At 38.5% G+C, this 14283-nt stretch overlaps 1 protein-coding gene across 1 annotated transcript; it reads right to left on the reverse strand.

The window, feature by feature from the left end:
- Positions 1 to 1777: 1777 nt before the first annotated feature.
- ikzf5 (IKAROS family zinc finger 5) lies at positions 1778 to 10586 on the reverse strand. The gene is made up of 4 exons (XM_053509912.1): positions 10302 to 10586; positions 8550 to 8696; positions 7663 to 7836; positions 1778 to 7483 (listed from the first exon to the last, which is right to left on the reverse strand). The coding sequence occupies exons 2-4, from the start codon at positions 8680 to 8682 to the stop codon at positions 6618 to 6620; spliced, it is 1173 nt and encodes a 390-aa protein (XP_053365887.1). The 5' UTR covers positions 8683 to 8696; positions 10302 to 10586; the 3' UTR covers positions 1778 to 6617.
- Positions 10587 to 14283: the final 3697 nt, after the last annotated feature.

Below are 14283 nucleotides of genomic sequence, written 5' to 3' on the forward strand. Positions count from 1 at the left end.
CTAAATCCCAAATCCATCTCTAACCCCTGATCAAGGGCACTACTAGGTGAAAATATAAAGTAAATCTTGTAAGTTTCTTAGAGCAGTCCATCACCTCCATGGATTATTCTCCTAACTTTTTGGCTACATAGTGTCGCTGTGAACTACTTTCACCCTTTTTAATTATTTGCAAGTCAATAACTGTCGCTCGTCAGCTCCATCAGTCACAGTTAGTTAGTCCCACCAGGTGCTGAATGATAAGGTGGCGAAGCAAAATAACTGGCTAAATAAATAAACAAATCATTATCTGTTCATAAGAAATGGTTTTAACGATTTCGAGCATTTTGGTAGACCCCTTTTTGTCTACTCAGTGCTCAGCATGTATTCTGCGTGTCCCGTCTGGATCCAGGGAACCCCCCAATGTAACACACACGTCAGTGCTCAGTGAGATGTTCAAAGTTTATTGTGGGAGACAGGAGTATATACTGTATAGACGTATACTGTATATGGATACGCACCAAAAAGCACCAAAAATTTGGGTGCATGAGCGGTTACATCCGTTCTGGAATGTTAAGGTGAAGAAGAACAGAAACTTGGGAGTAGTTCTGCATTTATGAGCCTTCAGCAGTTTTACGACCCTTAACTATGCTATGAAATGTGTTTATTGATAATGCAGTGTGTCGAGGTAAAAGAATGAAAACACTCTGTTCTCATGCACACAGAACATCATGAAACACACTAAAAATTTAATATTCCCTGCAATGGTGTTTGTGGAACTGCTGTATAAAAACAATATCACACTCATATGTAATACTCAGTGCACTCACTATCACAGGTATTAGTTATCACACTAACACCACCATTAGGTGAACTGAACAACATTGATCAGCAACTGTAAACAATGTGACAGGATCATGTGCATAGTTTTCTGCAGGTCTTGTTAACCTTCACTAGTAGGTAGGGCAGAAACAGTTCAGAATTTTCCAACAAAAATGGTTTTGTAGCTTTAACCAGTTTTGTGCGTCCCTCTAATATGTCGTTAATCGGAGTGAGGCATGGCTCGCACTAAGCAGTTGTTCTAGAGAATGGATTTGTCAGTACAATCCATACTCCCAGTCTGAAACTGCCTGCAGTTAGCTGTCAGAAACGGCATTAGCACAGAGATTCACTTGCTTCTAAACAATTACACTAAATGTTCAATAAAGATCTTACGCATTCATCGTCTACACTGCTGTATGCTAGGATGGGGTGCCAGACCATCGCAGGGCACAAACGTACACACACTCACACTTTTATTCACACACTATGGACAATTTTATTAATGTCAATTAACCTAATCTGTATGTTTTTAGGCTGTGGGAGGAAATTGGAGTACCCGGAGGAAACCCACCAAATACAAGGAGAACATGCAAACTCCATGCACACAGGTGGAAATCTCTCGACCTTGAAGGTGCAAGGCGACACCACTGCTAACCACTATGCCTTATCACTATACATAAAGATTAAAAAACAATCAAGATTAAAAAAAAAAGGTGTGCATTATTAGTTTAGTCACACTGCGCTGGTCTACTTGGCACCATGTGAAAATTAGACCACATTTTATAAATAATTAACGCAAAACCTGTTCATATCTACACGCCTAGAGGAGATGGAACCAAGACAGAGGACTGAATTGAACTCATAGCATTTGGTTGTTTTAGGAAATAACTCCACAGACGTGTTTCTAATGAATTGTTCTCCAATGTACCTCCACCGCAGTGAAGGATTTACCTGTTGAAGTCAAGAATAACTACAAAAACACGGGACACCATTTTAATTTATTAACATTTAACACCAATTTCATCAGAAGAGCAGTTTCAATACATCACCGTTCAGACGAGAGGTTTCTTTCGAGTGAAATGAAATGAAGCATGGCGTGTTTTTTAGAGCACCACAAATATTACAGGTAACATTTAAAACATGGCACATCAGAAAGAGACAGAAAGAGAGAGTGAGAGATTTAGGAAAAGAGAAAGAAAAGACAGGCCTGTCAGAACCATAACATGACTCACTAATTATTAATAATTATTTCAGTTAAGGGAACTTCTGTAGATTTACTCCATTATTGTTATTGTTAAACTTATACATTCCATAAGGGTACATAGCTGTGCTATAAGAGCAACAAAAGCCTTGTAGGGCGGGTATATGAAAATAATCAACTTAATAGTGGTAGTAGAAACTCTGATTCATTAATCTGCAATAATGTTAATTGTTTTACTTATGTTTCTTAGACTTAATGGTCAGCCACAATTTAAAAATCATGACAGAGCCAGAGAAAAAAAAAATTATATTCAGAGAAAAAAATAGAGAGTAAAACTTTATATTCAGAGAAAAAAACAAAACAAAAAAAACTAACATGAAAGGCAGAGAAGGAAAAACACAAGGGAGAAAGAGAGCAAGAGAAACAGAAAGTACATTTCTTGACTGTGCACGCATTAGCAATAAACAGCGCTAATGCTAACGGCTAATTCCACTCTTAGCTAGCATTTTATGTCAATGCATGGCTCAGCTGTTCTTTTGGTTTCTTCATGATGCTACAGTTTCACACTTTCCATTCTTTCAAATACAGGCTATGCTCATCACTAAGGGGCATGTCCTATATCTGCTGATTGCTATGGTTTTGTAGGTAGCGGCAGGCGGGAATATCTGCTAGCTACACGATGTACAAAAAAAAACACACTTAGTAGGCAAAGTATTAAAATATAGTATTATATTAGAGTGTTAAAGATGTCACTGCTGCAGGCCTTATACGGTTAATATGGTGAGGGCTTTTCTATGTAATTTTCCCGGTCCATTAACACCATAGCTCCGCCTCCTGCTAGTGCTTAATTTGTCTGATTCATTTTTCAGTGTACATAAATCAGACACCTGAAAGTAGCAGAGGTGGGAGTGTGTCTTAATTCAAAAGAAAATTTACACTCTGAAAGACCTATTTCTGACATGTTCAGAAAGTCTGTGGTTCTTCCTTCATTTCTAGGCAAAGGAAATGTGTGCCGCTTTAACATCACAGAAGAATGCTCTTATTGCTAGCAAAGTTAAGGAACACTTCAACCGTCCTTCAGCGATAAGGGATAACCCTCAGGTTGTGCTATTAAAAACTCTTTATTCTGATTAACTAGTTGACCCTAGCTTCTTCTTCATCTTGTGGGCGGAGTTTCTGAGGTCACTACACAGATGAGCAACAACCATAATAATTTTGACTTGCAGCAAATTACACCGCAGCTTTGTGTGTAAAACCAGCCAGCATGAGGAAACCATTACCATAGCAATCATTACTACAGATTTAGCACCCAGTTATCGAACAACACTGAACACAACGGATTTGTTTAGCAAAAACAACCAACATCCAAATCATAATAACAAAAACTGAATGAGACACGGATGTAGTAAACCAAATCACAGCTTGGATGCTATTTTAATTCTTCAATAAATGGTTAGCCGTGATGGGAATTGTCGCAGAATCACCAGTACTATAATGTTGTGAATGCTGAGTGCCCCCAAATTATGCAGTTCGTTAAAAACCAACAAAAACTTATAATAATAATTAAGATATAAAAACCCCTATGCATTGTTTACTAGGGTTTTTAAGACTTGTCATAATTGCTTCTAATGCTATAAAATGAGCAGGAAGGCCACACTTCACCTATAAAATGTGCAAAATAAAAATATGTGTAAATGAAATGATTTGAGGCACCATTTACCTAAACTTACTAAAGCCAAGGTTAAACCCTTTAGCAAATATAAAATTTAAATCCAACAATTTGACCAAAATTGAAATGTCCACAGCGTCCCTTCAAGATTTAGTCGATCAGCTGAGCCATGTTTGATGACAAGTTTGCTTCCAAACTAGACATCATCCAACAACTGCTAATAATAAGTAATAGCTACACAGTAGCAGCTTTTATCTCTCACATCTTTAAGGCTCTCAGACTTCTCCAACTATTGTTCTTGGACCATCAGGCCTTCAAAAACCTTGCCACACCTAGGTATGAAGGATTATCTGATCTACTAAAATTATCCGCATTCCAGTTACAGTGGAACCTCGGATTGCAAGTACCGCAAATATTTTTAATAAATTTTGACTTGGAAAACGAACAGGTCTTGGTTTACAAGTACTGAGTATCATGGATCACGCATGCGCTTCTTCTTTTGACGCCGAGCGTCGCGTGATCACAACTGAGCCAGCGGTTTTTCTCTCTCTTGTGCTGCGGAATTGTGGAAAATCATCTCCCCTGCTGTGTCTTAGGGCGAATCTCTTACTGGTATAATCAACATCCGTGCATGCGTGTACTGTTTACTATACACTGTGACCATGTGTGTACTCGTTCTCTCTGCTCTACACAGAAACACTGCTCTGTGGCGATTCTTTTCAAAGGTAAAGTGCAGTTTAATTTGTTTTATTTTTACTTTACAGCAATGATTCCGTTAGTGTGTCGCTCAATCGAGTGTCATTAGAGAAATTTCTTGATAATTTTTTTAGAGAAAACGGTGTTTCCGTTGTCTGTGCACGTGCATGTGAAAAGAGTGGAGAAGGAGTAACTGTGTAAGATGAGAAGGGGGAGAGGAGGAGTGGCTCCTTACTTTAGCCTTGCATACACAGTGCCTGTGCGCACTTATCTGTTGGGATTTTTTTTTTTTTTTTTTTTTAAGGTAAAGTGCAGGTTAGTTTGTTTTATTTTTAATTAACATTTTTATGTATTTATTTTTTGGGCTGTGGAACAAATAATTTTAAATAATTTCCATTATTTCTTATGGGAAACTATGGTCTACGAGTGTTTTGGAATACGATCCCGATTCAGGAACGAATTATGGTCATAATCAAAGGTTCCACTGTATATTAAAACTTTGGCTGTTGTTTTATTGCATCAGCGCTTTCCGTTCAAGGGTACTGTCTCCCCAGTCACTGTTGTGCATGTGTCAATTACATCAGTTCATTTGTAACTGCCGTGAGAGCAAAAATGGATGCCCCACTTGTGATTTACACAAAAGAAGAGCAGCGTGCAGCGTTTTTTTTTTTTTGTGGTCTAAGAGTGTACCTGGTGTCAAAACAACTCACGAAAGAGTATAAACAGAAGCGTCTGGATATCTGCAAGCAAAATTGATTTTGGGTCGATACTATAAGGAAGGAGTCTTAAAGAGTATCATTGCTGGTGATGAGACATGGATTCATCACTACGAGCCTGAGAGTAAATGGCAAAATATGAAATGGAAACATCCGCAATTGAGACAGAGAAAAAGTTGTCAACCATCAGTCAAAAAATTCAATGCTTACAGTTTTCTGTGATTCTCAAGCTCTAGTACGGGAACAGTATGGACAAAGTGTATTGAAATGCAAGGAGATTATGACTTGTATTTGTCTTTTCTCAACCTCTGACCTTAAGTTAAGCCTTTATTTGTCACAGATACATAACCACACAGTGAAATCCTTTATTCTTTGCACAACCCAGCATAGAAAGCAGGAATCAGTGTGCAGGGTAGGCCCCTGGAGCAGATAGGCCCATCAGCGACAATATGGTAGAACTGGGGCTTAAACTACGAACCTCCTGATCAGTAACTCAGAACCATAACCCACTAAATGACCACTGCCCATACCTGTTCTACAGAACCATCGTTAGGAAAATGCTCTTTAATTTCTGCCTCTCTGACCAGAGAACAAACTCGATGGCTTAAGTGACCACCTGGACACAGCCTGTAATCAATAACACAGTGCCTTAACCACTAAGCTATGACTTCATACCAAACGACTGACAGAATCTTTTGCTAAAATCAGACAATGTGGACATTTTGTGTACATCGAACCGTCGCTTTTAAAACTGTTCCGAGTTTTACAACTAAACACTAGATACAGGCCATAAATACTAGCCATGTGCAGAAAGACTTTAATACCATAATAGTTACCTCAACAGTATACCATATCATCTAATGTTCATTACCATCATGTCTGCGACCCTTAAACGCTCCATGACATCATCATGCATCCTGACCGACTATCATGATAGCAAGCCTTATGCAATACTCAGTACTCAGAGTTCGCTTCATGAGCAAGATCAGAGAAGCATGGGTGTTCAGTAGCTGCCTGATTAAAAAAAATAATAAAAATCCATGAAAATCTACATAAAGTACATAAAGGATTCATATCTTTACCTTTGTTATAAACAGGAAAAGTAAAAAGAAATAATGTGTTATAAATTACTTAGCATATACTTTGTTTAATTCTAATCTATTCCTTTTGGACATCCTACATCTTGGCATCTTGAATAGGGGACAAACAGGAAGTGGAGCCGTATCGGGTCTCATCCTGATTTTCCCCATGCATGTGCTGCCCTCTAGTGAAATGTTAAGGATTTTTTGTTGTTTGTTTATTTATTTATTTTACAAAACATTAGTTCTGTAGTCAGAAGTTCAGTCCAAAAATAGGAAGTATAAAGTGACACCGGGTGCATCGGTAAGTAATGATGAGACCACAATCATACACTTCCTGTTCTTAACATTCTGATTGGCCTTGTGCTGTCTCAAATGGAATGATCGTCTTCTTCAGAGCTGTACATAACTACAATATCCTACACTGTAACACTGTCTCCTTTCCGAGTTTCAGAGGGTTACTGTTTGTGTTGTCCTCGGGCGAAGTGGCAGGCAAAGTCGTACCTGTTTCTGCACCTGTGGCCGCAAATGTTACACTGGAAGGGGTTTTCGTAGCCATGGCAACCCATGTGAATGGTGTATAGGACGTTATCCGGAAAGTAGATGTGGCAGTGGGGGCAGTGCTGGAGAAGCTGGGGCTCGTGACTCGGGTTTGGCGTTCCTGGCTGGCTGTTGGTGCCGCTGTTACTGGGCGTGCTTGTACGGTCGCTGCACTGCCCCCCATGGGATGTGTCCCGAATGTCCGGCGTTGATGTAAGCGTCACAATGGGACAAGAGACATTGCTGGACATGGCTGATGAAGGCTGTATAAGAAAAGAGGGCTTTTCTTCGGGGAGTGAGTCTGCACCGGGAGAAGCCGGCGTCTCTGAAGGGAGATTGGAAAGCTGCCCGGCCAAAGCAGAGAGTTGATTGAGTGGGTTGTGTTCCAAATCGTTTTTCTCAACGTCTTTTGAGGCCAAGCTGACATAGGGACTGTGCAGGTCGTTTCTCTCGTCGTTAGCACCGCCGGTGTTGTCTGCGTCGTTTTTCCTGTGTAGGCCTAGGTCGACTAGGATACGGCGACCATACCCAAAAGCTCCGCCCCGTTTGGACAGTGCTGAGATTGTCCGGCGGTGGGAAGGAGGGGCTGAGCGGTTGCCCTTAGTGGGGAGGATTTTGTGTCGCCGGCGGCGGTGGTGCGAGAGGTTGCTGCGGTCACTGCAACGGAATGCGCACAGCTCGCATTTGTATGGTTTCTCACCGGTGTGAGAGCGCATGTGGGACTCCAGGTGACGCTCATACGCTGAGGCAAAGGGACAAAGATGACAACGATGAGGCTTTTCACCTGAAAGACAGAAACAAACAGACTTACTATATAAAGGAAAGTTTTACCTTTATTAGATCTCCAATAAGATTATTTTACTGTAGCAAACTTTTTAGTATTCATATCATATTAGTGATATAATAAGGAGTAAGGAGCGGATTAAAATTTGCATGCTCAAGTAGATTCATGCAGGCGGTTACCTGTGTGGATGCGGATGTGCTCTATGAGCCGCGCCGTTCCTCTACTGGCATAGTTACAATAACGACACTTTAGCTTCCCGTCGTACGTCCTCTCAAACCCGTCCACGAGCATGTTGGACCCGTCCTCGAGAGAAATGTCCACCGGTGCATGGTCCAGACCATTATGCTCTAGATCTTGTCCAGTGAAGACATAAAGACAAAATTACACACAAGAAACATAAACTCTTCTGTTCTGAAAACATCTGAAAACTCTTAGGCCTTGTTCACACGGGCATTAAAATCAAGCGTTTTTCTTGCGTCCAGTGAGCGCGGATCAAGCGTCGAGTGTTCTACATATAGGAGTCAATGAGAGTGTTCACACGGGTGACGTGCGTTTGTCCGGCTGCGCGTTTATACGGATTGGGATCAAAACGAAACGAACGCAAGAAAACCGCTTCTAGTTCGTTTTCCACAAAACCACAAAAAAGACTTCCTTTAATCCAACGTTGTGCAGTCAGAGGGTGAACCCGGTAGCGGCGGGCTTTCATATCCAGATCCCGACACTGCCTCCACAGGTTAACACACAAACTACAATTTGGGCTGCAGGCTGACGTTAGACAGAGACAAACAAACGCCGGTGTAGAAGTCAATCAAGCGCCACTACAAAATGCAACATAAACGTCTAAGACGTTCAGAGCACGTTCGTTCATCCACAAACTTAACGCCCGTGTGAACAAGGCCTTACTATAACAACATGCCCACATCCCTGTGAACAAGTTGTTACTATGGAAAAAAATAACGCATTAGAACGAGTCTCCTGTCAGAGATGCTGTTATAGAAAATCATACTCCTGTTTAGAGTGATGAGTGTGGTAAGTGTGTGTGTGTGTATGTGTGTGAGATAGAGACCTGCTGGGACGTCCTCCGTGTCCTTCACACCACTGACAGAGCCTGAGATCATGTTCACATGTTGGGTTTGTTGGCTCAGATACTCCTGAAAGTCCTTCACGAAATCCAGCGTCTCCGGCTTCTCCTCGCCCATTGGAAAGATCAGGCCTGCCTCACACACACACACACACACACACACACACACACACACACACAGGTGTGAGAATGAAAGTAAAAGTGTGACAGTTTTTAGAACAGTCAACAATCTTAACACATTCTTACTTAAAGATAATTTTAAAAATAGTGTTTTAATTATGGCTGTATAATAATTGATAATTCACACACACCTTTATTACTAACTCATCACTTCAGCTTAAACCCATCAGCTTGCTTGATTAAAAATTAGCTATCAGGTGCTGTTGCTATGGTGCGGAACCTTGGATTGCAAGTAACTTGCATCGATTCATTGAGTAAGTAAGCGTTTTAAAAAAGTACATTTTAAAATAAATTTTATTTAACGAGAGAAGTCTTGATATACATTATGACCGTGTGTGTGTGCGTGCGTGCGTGTGTCCGCGCATAAAGCATTTTTTTCTTTTGTGTCCAAGTGACTGTTCTTTAGTAGTAAAGGTAATAGTAGTAAAAGGTTTTTTTTAGTCATTTAGTTTATTTAAACAAGTCATTTTGTTCAATAAACAGACCCCCAACACATGTACATACACAAATTGTGGCTATCCAGTAGTTCAAGTAATGAAAATATTACAATGCAGCTAAGGACATATTATAATAAACAAAATGAGCAGCTCACCTCTCATACCTTCTGGTCCGAATCATTAGTATTTTTGTCACGTGACTCTCACAGACGTTATACAGTGCATTACACGGGAAATAGAATTGAATGGTTCTTTTCATAAGTCTTCTAGCCCGAGTAATTCGTTCTTTTGAATCTATTGCACTGCATAGCGTCTATAAGAGTCACGTAACAAAAGAATGAATACCTTGGACTAGAAGACTCATTGAGAAGAACCGCTCAATTCTGTTTCCTGTGTAATGCACTGCATAGTGTCTATGGGAGTCACGTGACAAAAGAACGAATGATTCGGACCAAAAGACTCAAAAGGTAATTACTCATTTCTTCTTCCTGTACATAACCTATGGAGGCTTTTTGCGATGCTTTGTGCATGCGCCCCCAGTGGAAAATAAACAGACCACTTTTTGAGACTACCTGTTAAAGACTCGTTCAAAAATAATGAATTGTTCATGAACGACCCATCACTGTTGTGCACGTGTGAGTGTGTAAAAGTTGTCTTACGCAGTAGCCCCCCTGCTTCTGCTCTCACACCAGTCACGATTCTTTACAAAAGTAAAGTGCAGGTTAATTGGTTTTATTTTTGACGTTATATTTTGTATTAATTATATTTTATATGAATATTTTTGGGTTGTGGAATAATTCGAGTGTTTTTATATACAAGTATGCATCCGGTACGAATTATGCTCTCAATCCAAGGTTTGACTGTATTTCTTTTAGTATTTTCCCTACCGTAATTCCCCCACACACCCCGCCCCTTAGCTATATGATTGGCTGTATTGTTCCAACTCCTGCGCTAGGATTGGTTAATAAATAAGTCCACAGCCAATCTATCCAATCAGAGCAACGGTGGACGGTGCGTGCCGGATTGTGGATGGGAAGAAATAAATACTAAGACGTTTAGATAGCATCTTGCTAGTAATTACCGGTGGTGTATGTTTGTGGTTTGGTTTAATTTTACTTACCCGTTTAGACAGCAGAGTCACGGAAAACCAGGGAAATAAACACTCAATCCGCGAGGGTTTTAGATATCCGAGTATGCATCTCAATATATCCCCATGATGCTAATCCTAGTTAGCTAAACAATTAGCTAATAAAACGGACACTTTAATAAGATTGACAGCGTTGTAAATCCGCTCCTGGTGTTTGTTAGAAAGTAATAAACCTGACATGAAGACAACGGAAAGTGTCATTTGGTGCCTGAATATCGCACAGCACTGCTAGGAGCTGAGCCAAAACAAAAGGGAACTCGTCACAGGAAGCACAGAACACGAGCGCGTCGCTTAATGTCTTCCGGATATTCTGTCACTGCTGATATTTGGTTCCTATGTTACTTTAAGTAGGGTTTCTTTTTTGGCCCAGGTCTTGTTCAAAAAAGTGTATTTGTGGTTGTAGGCTTTGATTACAAACAAGAAGAACTTAAATGTCCTGAACTCAACTCAGACTAAACTTAAACCCACTTCACTCATCAACTTTGGGATGAACTGGAGCCTACTTGCCATCAGCGCCTGAGCTCACTAATGCACCTGTAGAATGAGTGAACACAAATAGAATGTGCAAACACAAATACACATGCACACAGTCCAACATCTAGTGTACAGCCTTTCCAGAAGTGTGGAAGTAATAAACATAACACAATTAATCAATAAGACTGGTTTATAAAATATTGTGATATATTCAATTATACCTAAAACAACAATAATTCTTATTATGCGGTAGGTGGCATAGTAGTGGTGTAGTTGTTAGCACTGTGGTCCAACCTCAAGTCTGTATGCTTGAAGTATGCATATTTTTCTTTGTGCTTGGTGAGTTTCCTCCAGGCACTTGTGGCGGCACGGTTTCCTCCAACAGTACAGAGACATACAGATTAAGCGAATATATTGGTATTGCTAAATTGTCCAGTTTTGTATAAGTGAGTGTGTGACTGGCGAAGGATTGGGACCCTGTTCAGGGAGAAGCCCCACCTCATGCCCAAAGTCTTCTGAGATGAGCTCCAGGCTTTCAGTTACCCTGTATAAGATAAGCAGTATGGAAGATACATTTTTTGTCATTTTATTTTTTAGAAAATATTTAAAAAATATTAATTAATTTATTTATTTATTTTCACTTATGATCACATTCACATTGTTAAATGTGTTTGTGAAAAAGATGGGGGAATTGAGGGGTATATAGTGATATAAAATAAAACTGACTCCATTTTTACTTTGTTAAATGCTGTTAAAAGTTATGGCTGTAGGCTTTGTAAACAGTCCATGTTCAGTTGCCAGGAGCAGTTTGATGAGCACTTGAAGCGAATCGTGTGACATGAACTAGTCGGATTGACTCATGTATGTTTGATGGCATTGAATATTTCAGCAGCAGGGAAGTGAGCTGACGATCGCGTTGCCCCATTTGTGTCAGAGTTTTAGGAACAGCATTGATGAGAATGTGATAAATGAGTGCTTAGACTGCAAGCTCTGAATCTCCTGCAGTGTAATGAGAGTCCCAGTGTAACTCACACACCATGCTCAGGTAGCAAACTGTACTGCTAGACATGGTGTAACATCTCCAACATGTATCTGTCAGCATGTGCCATCAGAGTACACCTTCAGAGTAAATCTTTCACCTGCATTTGTCCACCATTGCTGCTGTTTAATTTCCTGTACATACACTTCATGACTAAGAGTATGTGCACCCGTGACCATCACACCCATATGTGGTTCTTCCACAAAATCTAAAACACAAACCCTTATCCAGCATCATGATGCCCATGTAAGCACCACAAAGCCAGTTTCATGAAAATACGGTTTGTTAAGAGTGTGTTGGACTGTGAGAACTTGCGTGTCTTGCACAGAGCCTTGACTAAACTCAACCCCACTGAACCATTAGCACACATTCACACACACACACACACACACACACACACACACACACACACACACACACTCTCTCACACACACACACACACACACACACACACCTACATACACACACACACACACACACACACACACACACACATATGCACACATTAACATTTAGTGTACAGCCTTCACAGCAGAGAGGACCGCATTTTAACAGCAGTAAAATAATGTTTAAACTCTGCATGTGATGAGAAATTGTTTTTAACGTAATAAATATAAAATATAAAATAATGATATACAGTATATATAAAATGCAAAAATCTATATATTTTACCAATTTATATATATTTACCACACAGCATGTGAATTATGTCACATACAGTATCAATATTGTTTAGCACATTATTTATCCCTTCACACAGGTTCTTTATCTCTCTCCTTCTAATTTTTAGTTGATAAATGAATACATAAATAATGAATGTATATATATATATATATATATATATATATATATATATATATATATATATTATTTCATTATTTCTCACTGAAGTGAACATTAGAATCAACTTAATAATAAAGTAAATATAAGGATTTTCTCTGAAAACTTTAAAATAAAATCTGAGATTTTCTGAATTTTATCCCATGATTAATGTTCATTGTTAAAATAAAGCAAAAACAGAAAAACCATATCTCGATTACATTATTTGTTTATTTATTTGATAATAAAAATATATTTTAAACATTGCACACTTAATATAAATGGATTAAACAATTTAAAAGAGTAATATATATTTATACACCTGTTATCAATGTATAATTAAATAGAAATAAGAACCACAATGAAACAGTCGATTCTGTCTGTCGCCTCTAGGTGGCAGATCAACTCAAGATTTGTTAAAAAAATTAAAAAAACGTGAAAAGTGGAAATGTTAAAAAAAAAAGTTAAAACGCACTTATAATAATCATAATAAACGTAATATAATAAAATATAAATATCATGTTTTATGTTTGCTAGGATGTCAGAAATTTGTTATAGGTAACTAAAGTTACGTGTAATTAAAAGAAGAAATTATATGATCTTTTAATTATTTGATGCATTATATTACATTTTATTGTATTGTGATTTATGAAATTCAGATTTTTTTCACCTTTTTTTCAGTTTCTTTTTAAGGGATAAATGGAGGTGTGACAGTTGACCTCCGACCCCTGGAGCAGTCTATTAGCGCGCTCCCTAATGGCCTGTCAACACTAATGTTAGTTTATAGCAATTTAATTATGCTCAGGTTTCCTGCAGAGCCATTTCCCTTTAAATAATTCAGACAGAACGACAATAAATCTGTCGGCCCAAAAGAAAAGAAAAAATTCAGTGCCTTTTCAAGCGGAGCTCTGAATAAATTTCCCACAGATAGATAGATAGATAGATAGATAGATAGATAGATAGATAGATAGATAGATTTATCTTCATCATCAGAAATTTTCAAATAAATATTCTACTATTTGCTAAAATATAAATTCAATAAAGAAATAGAAACAATAATGTTCAAGTTATTTAAGCACCTTCACAAAATTGTGATGTTTTTTTTTTGCTTTCTTTCTTAAACGTTTATTTAAAAAATAATTTCACTGTCCGACAAAACCACACTAACCACACATATTCCTTTCAATTAAATTTCAATTAAATTAAATAAAAAAATAAAGTGTCGCTCAGATCTTGAGGTAAACACTTAGCAAAAAAACAAACAACAAGGTGGACAAGTAAAATAGAATAAAATGTAGCAAATTATAACAGGCATAAAAACTATAACGGACGAAAAGTCGTTACAGGGGTAAAAAAAATAAAAAATAGACGAGAGAAACAGCAATGAAACTATAAGGTCTTTCCAATCGTTAGAATGGAAACTGAAACACCGTATGTGATTGAGATTCAAATGATCTTGTTCTCGTTGGTTTTAATGATGAATGACTTTGTGATAAGACTTTCTATCGTTACAGAGCAATAATCAATAAACTTCTAAATCAACTTGTTTATTCAGAAGAAGACGCAGTACAACTTTACGTTTTCATTATTATTTTTCATGAACATGCAAAAAAAGACAAAATA

The sequence above is a fragment of the Clarias gariepinus genome, chromosome 13 (assembly GCF_024256425.1).
Source record: "Clarias gariepinus isolate MV-2021 ecotype Netherlands chromosome 13, CGAR_prim_01v2, whole genome shotgun sequence".
Lineage (NCBI taxonomy): Eukaryota > Metazoa > Chordata > Actinopteri > Siluriformes > Clariidae > Clarias > Clarias gariepinus.